Source organism: Syzygium oleosum, unplaced genomic scaffold (genome assembly GCF_021117445.2).
Source record: "Syzygium oleosum isolate NSW1041296 unplaced genomic scaffold, Sole_v2.1 Sole_v2.07, whole genome shotgun sequence".
NCBI lineage: Eukaryota > Viridiplantae > Streptophyta > Magnoliopsida > Myrtales > Myrtaceae > Syzygium > Syzygium oleosum.
This window is the reverse complement of record NW_026607491.1, coordinates 11,881,557-11,892,627: the sequence shown is the minus strand read 5'-3', so window position 1 is coordinate 11,892,627 and position 11,071 is coordinate 11,881,557. Positions and strand designations below refer to the sequence as shown.

At 42.1% G+C, this 11,071-nt stretch overlaps 1 protein-coding gene across 1 annotated transcript; it reads right to left on the bottom strand.

The window, feature by feature from the left end:
• Nucleotides 1-4,823: 4,823 nt before the first annotated feature.
• On the bottom strand, nt 4,824-6,810 carry LOC115671348 (adenine/guanine permease AZG1). The gene has a single exon (XM_030592898.2). It carries the CDS (start codon nt 6,807-6,809, stop codon nt 5,052-5,054), a length of 1,758 nt encoding a protein of 585 aa, XP_030448758.1. The 5' UTR covers nt 6,810; the 3' UTR covers nt 4,824-5,051.
• Nucleotides 6,811-11,071: the final 4,261 nt, after the last annotated feature.

The following is an 11,071-nucleotide window of genomic DNA, read 5'->3' as shown; positions in this document are numbered from 1 at the left end:
ATCTGTTTTTATTTTTATTATTTTTTTCGTTTTCTTTCCTTCTCTTTTCTATCTTCTTCTTCGGCTGGTCGCCGGCCACAAGAGAGCTTGAGCCTCACTAGATCCGGCAAGCTGGGCTAGGCTCGAGCCTTGCTTGAGGTTGCCTGAGCCTCGCCAGATCTGGCGAGGCCCGAGCTCGCCCGATCGGCCTTGGGCAAGCTCAGCTGCATCGGATTAGGTGAGGCGGAGCCTCGCCACAGGCCGGCGAGGCTCGAGCTGGCCGGTCGCCGGCCATCGCCGCGGCTGGCAACCAACTGAGGAAGAAGAAGAAGAAGAAGGAAAAAAAAAGAAAAAAGAAAAAAAATATTTAAAAAAAAGAAAAAGAAAAATATATTAAAAGTAGTGCAAGGAAGAAAATCTTTTCTGTACCGAACAACAGAAAATATTTTCCGAAACTTTTTCAAATTTCAGCCGAACACCAGAAAATTGTGTCATTTTCTAGGAAAATGTCTTCATGGAAAATATTTTCCGCGAAACGAACAGAGCCTTACCGGTAGAAAAATTTTCGCGAAATAAACGGAGCCTAAATCAACAAATGAACTCTTAATGAACATAATACGTGAATATTCATGTGAAGCCATTGGTCAAATTTGATGAGGAATTGAACCAATTTAGGGGGTCAATAGTCCACAAGTTGTGCAAGCCCAGTGTGTGTAGGAACAGTTATATACCAGTGGCTGTATATTGGCGCAATTATCTGTTAATACCGCGAAATAGCAACTGGGTTTCCTTACAAAGCAACCACCTTCGTCATCGAAACAATGAAGATAATTTCAACAGAAGAATACAACTGTCTTGGTTATATCACTTGTTCTTCACGAGAACGTTGCGGGACCGCAGCCTTTTGGAATAATATATTGTTTCACATTATTAACTTGTACTACTTATCCTCGAATGGATTGTCGCCCAATTCGATGTCTTGACTTTCGACTTTGTAAATTGGAATCTGTAACAGATAAAAAGGGAGAAAAGAAAAGACAAGACAAGAAAAGAAAGAAAAGACCGGAGAAATTTGACGATCATCACTTGGGATGCAGCTTAGCTTTTCATTTTAATAGCCCAATTTGGTCGAACCAAACTTATCAGTGGGCTTAAGGCCCGTGCTTCATATTTCAACTCTCTCTTCTTCTTCTTCTTCTTCTTCTTCTTCTTCTTTGTGCAAATATTTCAACTTCTTGCATATCATGTGCTTATTAACTTGGCATGTTCATTTCAATGAGCATTTTCAAAAAAATAAAAAAAAGAAATTAAGGATTTCGATAACGAATGTCCTCGAACATGTTAACATATGAAGAATAGAACAATTTTTTGTGATCACGGGAATATACTACATTTTAGTTGATGGAGCGATTGAACTCTAACGTCGCGAATCCTCTTGAGGGCATGGACTAAACTTGGCATGCTCAAAAGGGATGACTTGAAACATGTAGTACTCGTACCATTGCCGAAAATGACTTTTTTTTTTTCCTTACAAGTTTGTTTTTATATTGTGATGTGCGATTCGTTGAACTTTACTCATTTTCAAAATATGTCTCGAGAGATATGAAGTCAAAAAGTATTGGCAATCAATAAATGTCAAAGTCAACTAGTAAGTGGGTATTTGGTGCCAAGTTTGGTGCTGAAATGGTGGAAAAATTAGGCACATTTTCATTCAAAAAGTTGCAATTCCAAACTCTCCAAGGATATGTCCAAAAAAAAAAAATCTCCAATGAAGTCCAGAGAGTAGTTCAATGGAATTATTGGCAGTGGAGCTATTTTGGTCAATTTATTATCTTAAAAATCAAAACTAATAAATAAATAAATGAAAATTGAAGGAACCAGTTGGGTTGGATGAGAAGTTGGAGGTCACTTTCCCTGTTCTCTTTTTGAAAAGTGTTCACATCACAAGAAAACTCACATCTCTTTTTTTTTTATTTAAATTTTTTCTAATAATTGATGCAGGAAACCACAAGTTTTAATGTGGCCTTTCTTCAAAAAGCTGTACTAATATCTACATATTTATCTTTATTTTTCGGGTAAATTTTGTGGTCCGTGTTCCTTAATGCCTCTCTTTCGAAGGGAGCTTTCGAGATTTCTCAAAAATATAGACAATATCGAAACGTGGTCCATTTGGAAAATTGTCGATGCTTAAAAAGAGGAAATTAATAAATTAATTAAACTTTCTATTTTATGCGAATTGCAAAGTGATTAAGAGTGTGTAGGAACCCTTTTTTTCCCCCCCTCTTTTTCCTAAGACAGATATGAATGAGCTTGCATTGTGGCATTCCTTTGTTGGGTCTTCTTGTGCTGGGTCAAACATGGTGTGCCTTTTGTTTCAGACAAAAGCAACATGATGTGTCTCTATTTTAACATCAGAATCCCCTAACTTTAAATTGTTTGGCAGACAGATCCTCAAATCATCTGGTGCTTACCCAGATATGCCTAAAAAGCTCCAAAAATTATCTTTTCCCCATCTTTTCTTAATATATTATATATATGTATATGTATATATATATTTTATTGAGATGACACATGCACCAATGCTTCACTTCCTGTCTGATTAGCTCTCAACCAAGAATTTATTCCACCAATGCTTCACTTCATGTCTGATTAGCTCTCAACCAAGAATTGATTCCCCCTCACCAGCTTCACTTTAATTATTTTCCTCTTACAGTTCCCTTTTTTAAAGCCTAATCACCAGCTTCCCATCCAATCTTTCTGCACAGAGCTTTTCCACTGTTCAAAGGAATGATTGGTGCCCGTGTGCTTAAGTAAGTACGCGTTGATTAAGCTGTGATTAGTGCGCAGAACTGAAGCTGATCTTGGTTCCTGTTTTCTGAGTGATGGGGGATGTCTGCTTCTGTTACATCTGTCAATCTTTTGATATCAAACCAGACAGTAGGATCCCACTATGGGGAAGAGAAAGTGGGCAAGTGCTTGTTTGTCACGAGCTCTTTATCATTTTCTGTTGAATTTATTCCGGAAGATTGACTAAAATCGCAGAAATACATTTCTATTTTGTTTTTCTCCAAATGACAATTCAATATCCGACCTACCCAATTCCGCATTCCTACAAAAAAAAGTCATATTTTGCATAATTTTGGCAAGAGTATCACGTGTTTTTTTGGAAAAAATCAATCCACTTATCTACATGAAACACAAAGTGTGAGGATGTCTCCATTCACAGCTAATGAATGTGATATTTTTTTTTTTTGCTCGAGTTGCTGAAAAAGTTATGATTCGCAACTCTTCTTTCAGATTCGGGACTTCTGAACGCTCGGATTAGTCCCTATTAATTGTAACAATTTTTCTGTATGATACATGTATGTAGGTAATTATTGTGATATATAGGTTTCGGTGACAATCTCTTGTGCCCTACATACCAAAAGAAAAAAAAATTAAAACCTATAGTGTCGTGTTCTTGGATATGAGTCGATAGAATACACTATAGTGATCCGATTTGTACGTTCAGGGCCCCATTAATCAAGTCATTATATAACATAGTAAATAGTCATTTCTTATATATGGATTGCCGGATGTGATGATAGCTTGCGACAAACATACATGATGCGAATATTCTCTAAATTGATTATTCGACCTTTATAATGATGTGATTCATCGCGGATGATAGTCATAATTTAAATAAGGAAAAGAAATCTCCCATTAGCGATACACCAAGATCCCAACTCCATCCAATTTTTGAGTGGCGTTCGTAATATTTTAGTTAGGTCTGATTTCGGATGCCAATTTAGAGATGACTGAACACGCGTGGCAATTTGTTCTCTTCCAGCTGCAATATCCCTTTAGATAAAACTCATGTCTAGAAACCTTTTTTTTTTTTCATTTTATTCTCTTGAATAAAAAAATTAATAAAGAGAAAAGGCACAAAGTATTTTCACCACCATCTTGGAACTTGCTATGTCTACTTCTTTTTGACAGATAGGACTTCGAGATCATCAGCATGTAAAATTTGAAGAGTGTGCTCTCTCTTCCTAGGAAAAATAAAGATATAGGAAGAATTTGGGGTACGAGGCGTGCGGATATTGACACGTTAAAATAAGGAATGTATCCGTGGAGTCTGCTTCAAGAGATATGGACAATTTGCGAGGACCCTCGTTGGAACTTAGATTCAAAACTTTATGCGGCATTGAATCATATTTTTTAACCTATATCTTACCCTGAGATTCAAGATTCAAGCTAGCCCTATCTCTACCCTTTCAGATTATTCTAACGATGGTAGTTCTCTTGAGGGGAGTAAAGTCGAGTCAAGATCCGAAACTCCTTGCACAGTTGCAGAACTGAAAAGTAGTACATGAGTCATCATGACATAGGGATGAGCTAACAATAATATAATTCACAAAAGCCAAGCTCCAAAAACATACCTTTCGAATTATCTTTGGTAGTTTTTCCCCAAATCAAATAATAATGTACATAATGCTTTCAAAGTTCCTCACAATGTCCCTCCCTGGCACGCAAGGGACTCGTTGCTTGCTTTTAGTTTGTTTTCATTTGCCCAAGACATGTTGGTTTCGCTTGTCATCGACAGCTTTGGCTGATTGGACGAGAAACTTTCGAAGTGGTTCGGGAGGGTCTTTTCATGTGAAGCGCTATGGAATGCAGAAAATGCCAACGATCTAGTGTTATCAAGCTGTACTCTCCCTTATTAAATCTCCCTTTCCCTGTCTCTCGGCCAATATAGTTTTTATATGCATTCAAGTAGGACCATGAAGAGACCTCGTGTTATGCGAGCTTGGAAGCGACTCCTTTTGGATCTGACACATGTAACATGCAACTTCACGACCGTGTTTAATGCTGAATTGGACAGAATTCATAGAAGCTTGGCGTAGAGGCATAGTAGTCTATGTACAACGATTTATTCATGAATCCACTCTCTTTTGCCCCAATTTTGTGAAAAGGAACTATCTAAGATGTTGAATATTCCTAATGGGTATTTGAAAAATAGGAGAGACAGAGAGAACCCAAAAAAAAATGAGAAAAGTAAAGTGACCTAATTCCCTCTTGAGTGATATATTCTAAGGTTCCAACTCCACGGCCTTGAGGGCGTTTCCATCTTCTTTGGGCTGACCATGTGAACCGTTGACCCCACCCCTGCCGCCGCCGCCACCGCCGCCGACCACCCCAAACTTCACCAGCAATTCCTCGCTCCAATCCCACAAGTGCAACACGATGTATGTCCCGATCCCGCCGATCAAGCCATACGCGATCGAGTACGTCAAGGGCATCAGTAACAGCGTCACGAACGCCGGGATGGCATGCCGCATGTCGTTCCAATCGATCTCCACCACCGACTTCATCATCAGCACCCCCACCAGGATCAGCGGCGGCCCCACCGCCCACGCCGGGATCGAGGCCAGCAGCGGCGTTATGAAGAAGGCCAGGAAGAAGTAGCCGGCCACCGTCAGCGCCGTGAGGCCCGTCCTCCCGCCCTCCCTGATCCCCGTCGAGGACTCGATGAAGGCTGTCACCGGCGACGTCCCCAGCAGCGACCCCACCACGATGGAAGTGGCGTCGGACATGAACGCAAAGTACTGGCCCTCGAAGTCCCCGTTCTGGTCCGCGAAGCCCGCGAACCGGGCCATGGAATACAGCGTGCCCGTGGTGTCCAATATGTCCACGTAGAGGAACGTGACCAAGGCCTCCCAAAAGAAGCCCTTGCCGATGTTCTTGAAGCTCAACGCCCCAGCCGTTTTCTTGATCACGTGCACGTCCACCACCTTCTTGAAGTAGGCGTAGGCCGCGTCGCCCGTTTCGGTGTTCGGGAACGCCGTGACCCTCGTGTTCCGGAACCACGAGATGGCCGTTACGAATACAATGCCGTAAATCATGGCGCCTTTGACGTTCTTGACGAGGCAATACGATATGATCACGAAGCCCACGATCCCCAGCCACATCGTCGGGCTCTCCATCCGATCCCGGAGGCAGTAGATGTCGGCCGAGACGGTGCCCCCAGCGAGCAGGCTTACCGTGCCGTTGGCGGCGGTCTCGACCGGGGCGAGCGAGACGCGGGACGAGCTCGGGCAGCCCCCGAGGGTCAGCAGCGTCGACGAGCTGTACCCGACCAGCCCGATCCCCTCGCTGTTCTGTAGCCCGATGAACGCGAGGAAGAGACCAATTCCCGCGGACGAGCTTATTCGGACGGGCTTCGGGATGAGCTTCGCGAGCTTGGCCCGGAGCCCGACCGCCGAGATCAGTAGGAAGATAAGGCCTTCGATGAAGACGGCCGCCAGCGCGCTCTGGTAGGATATGTTGCCCGACCCGTGGTACCCGACCACCGTGTAGGCGAAGTAGGCGTTGGTCCCCATTCCAGGGGCCAAGCCAAGCGGCAAATTGGCGAATGTCCCCATGATGACGCACCCGATGAGCGAGGAAGCCACCGTCGCCACGATCAGATCCTTGCGCACCTTCTCCAGGCAGAGCGTGTACCCCGGGTTCACCGGGTCGAACTTGCACGACGCGTCGGGCTGGAGGACCTGCAGGCCCGGCCCCGTGCAGTTGCTCACCGATACGGCCGCGTCCGAGCACAGCGGCACGCAGTCGGACACCGAGCACGGCCCCCCCGAGTCCGTCAGGATCGAGGCGTTGACCGCGAGGATGTAGGCCATGGTGAGGAAGGTGGCGGTCCCGGCCCGGAGCTCCGTGGTGAAGGTCGTGTTCCGCTCCGACACCTTGAACCGCTTCCCGACCCAGCTCCCCGCCACGCAGTCGTTGAGCCGGGTCAGGGGGCTCCTCCTCGATCTCTGCGGCGGCGGCGGCGTTAACTGAGCCTCCATAACCATGGAAGAGACGGGTCGGCGAGGCACCTCGTTGTTGGCTTAATGGCGATCGGAACCAAGGACCGAGGTGGAGTGTCAGAAGAAAGATTAATATATATTTGGAGCAACAAGGACCGTATATATATATATATCTGTATTGAGTCGGACCAGACCCGGTGGAGGCTTCGATTTGAGTTTTAATGTAATGTAAGCAAGATTCTTGTAAGAATTTGGAATCTTTTCTTGATTCTTGAAGCACAAATCGTAACCCTAAACATGGAAGGCCATTTAGTGATGCCAGATTTTCTTCCTTTCTTTTTTTTCTTTCAAAGAAAAGAAAATTAATAGAATACGTAACAAAGTCTCCTGCTTCTTCCTATATATATATATATAAAAGTTAAATTATAACGACACGAATAACTTTTTTTTTTGAATTTTCACGACCTCACCGACGTGACAATGGCATGAAATTTGCGACCACGGCCTTAGAAAAGAAATCCCGTTTCCGAATAGAATTCCGATCCAACGTGAGGTGTTTCCGTCTGTATGAAACTTGGCAGACATTTTCCTCGGCAACCCTTTTTCCCCTCCTAGTTGTATTCCCACTTTGCACAATCATATTTCCGATTTGAATTCAACGTAAATTTTTTTCTTGGTCAAGAAATTCAACCTAAATCTTCGCTAAAAGTTTGAATTTTCTTTTTGCGGTGGATGAGATGTCCAGTTGCCCGAATGTGAAAGCTATAAGAAAACAAAACGAAGAAGAAGAGATTGAAGTGCTTTTTCGTTGACATATCAACACCCAAAATAATATCTCAATACCATCATGTCATCAACTCTCAACGTAATTTACACGTCATTTTTCCCATCCATTGATCTAAGTCCATGGTCCCTCCTTCGGATAAGGGTTAGTCTCGTGCTTCGCTTTGAATGCTCGCAGTGCGTGCGCAGCATGGCTTTCCCATTTAGGGATAGGCCATGGTCGGCTAGAATTAAAGGCAAAGTACCTTTCTATTGCGACCGCCTAATTTTTCTAATAATGGCCTCATCTAATTAACAATGATCAGGTGGCCTCGGTCCCATCGCCTCCGTTTCATATAGCTACAACCAAAGCAAGGAACAAAAGGCAAAGAAGAACAAGGAATGAGGGAAAAATTAATATCCCCAAATATAGCCAAAGAGTCTAGGAAGATTCGTACCAACAAGTTATGCATCACGTAACATGAGCATTACATTATTTGCCGCGCTATTCATCACACATTCAACGAGAGAGCTAAATATAGTGAAGAGTCTTTCGTTTCGATAGAAGTCAAAAGGTTGCCAGGTGGTACTTACATGCGAGGGAGGGCGTTTAAAGGATCAAGTTATTCCCTGCGTTTTAAGCATCCGGTTTCCCTATTCCTACAATTAGATGGAAAACTTTGTTCTTAGGATCTTTTATATTCAATTTGGGTCGCGGACTATACTTAATTTGAATTGGAGATGCGGTTTCTTGAGGGGTCCGATTTCAACCTACCTCGATGACATGAGCTGACGAACATTGATGGTAGAGCCAGCATTTAATTGATCAACAACTTCACGAGCTGGAAAAGGGTAACATGTTCAAAATTTGTATTACGTTGCATGAGACGTGGTGTCAGCATTTAATCGAATGTCATCTCATCCATACACATGGAAAACTAACGTGATTACGGATGTCACGCGAGTTTGAAAGAGAACATCCTAAGTTAATCCAATTTAGTGACGCCGTATCGGCATGCTATGTGATGTTACCATTACACAATGAGCTCTAGCGAGCGGGCATTGTAATGGGATTAGGCAGACGTACTTGCTCGGAATTGAATGCTCGAGCTACTTCCCATGGACAAGAAAACGATAGATCCGGCCATAAAGATTGCACGATCCTTCAATTCCATTGTTCCTCAGATTTCCCCCCATTCCAAAGTATTCATCAGCTGCTACATTCATGAACTTTGGATCAAATTGATAAGGTGGTAGTTGTCATATCTTTATGAGGGTCTGTTCATGTTAGAGTCAAAATTTCCTTTTCCTTTTTATTTTTTTCTTGCGTTAGGAACCAAGTGCAAAAATGTGAAGTACATAGGTTGCTTGGTTTACTAGGATATCCAGTTAATCAAAGATCTGTCGGTGTCCATTTGAAAAACGACTAAAATTATTAAGTCGTCTAAGACTAATGAAACGCCAATCGAAGACTATTTTGGCTGAATTAGTCCATTTTGAACCAAATCCTCTGATTCCCATCAATCGAAGTATTGCTCAGCCCATGTGAAGATACGTGGAAGAGACTCTTTTTTTTCTTGAAATTGACTTAGTAGCCTTTAAAACTATCTCTTGAGTTTTCGTATTGATATGGCCAATTGTTCTTTCAATGTCATTCCTGGTATTAATTAATCTGCGCTGTTTTAACCGGGAGTCAAATAAAAGAATGACTTTTTATCCTATTCATTTAAAAAAAATTTCACTATTGATTAGCTTATTTCTTCACATGTCAATAGTTCGTGATGCAACTATTAAATGGAATAATTTCTCTATTTGAGCATGGACGCTGTACACGACAACTCGAGGACATTGGGTGATTTTACGTTCTCATTCCTGATACTAATGAATCCGTGCTATTTCTATTGGCTTATCTCTTCACATGTCAATGATTCGCGATATATCTTTTACATAAGATAATGGCACGCGGTATGCGATAATTCAAGGGCATTGGTTGTTAAAGTTTTCCTCTGGATGATAAGGACAAGCACAAGAACTACATTAAATCCCACTCATATTTGGCTCCAAGAAATTCTCTTTTTTAAACCATTGATGTATTAGTTGGCCACCTAATTCCAATACAAGGAACTTTCTAAGGATATAATTAAAAACTCTTAATTACAGATTGCATATGCTTTTCTTTCCCCTCAGTTGTAGCTATCCCTCGTGCCTGAGCTCTCTTTCTGGTTCTGTTCTCCATAGTTGCTCGTTACGAGGAAATGGATATAAGTTAAGGTTTGGCTAAATTATTCACCACTTAAAAAGACAACTAAAGTTGAGCCCCATACCTTCCCAACTTGTACGACCAATGACATCCCCAATGTCTTCGAGGTTCCTTAAACCCTTAAATGATTAATTTGATTGCTTTAATTGACAGCTTCTTTTCCCTTCATCATGAGAGATCTCACTGAATCCGGACCAGATTAGGCAAAAGGGTCACCAAAAAATCACACTCCAAAGCGATGCTCCCATTGGAGAGTGCAGATTATAATATGGTGAGAGGAGAGAAAGGGAAAGAAAAGTTCATGACCCGCATCATTTTCTCTCATCAACTTGTGGGATCTTCACAAATGGTCCTGATCATGAAGTAGAGAGAGCTGGTCTCTTTCTTCTCTTCTCCTTTTGCTGCTTAATTCAATGTTGGGGTTGAGAGCTGGGTGGACAAGGATGTGCGTGTTTACTTTTTGCTAGTGAAAGATGATGCGAGGCAAAAGTACAAGTGCTTCTAGTGGTTTCAGATTTTTCTCATTCTCAATCAGTCTTTTCATTTTTGCTGGGTTCTAAGGCATTGAAAATATCCACTCCTAACTCTGAATAACACTAACAATGATAATTGTCATAGGATCAAATGCTTTTTTACCAAATGCTTGACAGACACCAAGTGGGGTTTGGTTTCGCTTTTTTTTAAGTACCTTTTGTTCTGGCTCTTGCTAAAGGGGCCAGTGTGTCTCTCCCCGGCGAGTGGCACTTTGATTGCACAAGATGTCAACTTCAGATAGGCATCAAAATTTGGTTCCATTCTTTATGCATTGATGCAAACGATTTAAAGCATACGAGAAGGAAAAAGGAGTTTGATCTTTCTCAATCCCTTCTCATTGAACTTAAATTACTTCATTTTGGTACTTGTTTTGCTCAAAAGTGGATCAAGTCCCAGTAAATTACAAAACAAGAGAAAGTACAAGCATTATAAATACGAAAGATGAGGGAAAATTAGCATGAGAAGGACCAACTGAATTTGGAATATGCTATGTGGTTTGATGAAAGAGGGTTAAGATGGGACCCAAAAAGAATCTAGGTGTCATTAACTATGTGGCCATGATTTAGATTGGGCTTATCCACCCCTTACTCACTTTTCAAATTGTTGCTGATATGGCCAAGTGGGTGAACTTGGAACTTGCTCAAGATGTCTACTTTTTTCTGTTCTTTTTTACTTTAGTGAAAAGTCAAGGAATAATGGGTACACGTAAATGATTAGATGCGTAGCATCTGAGCTTCTACAAGTC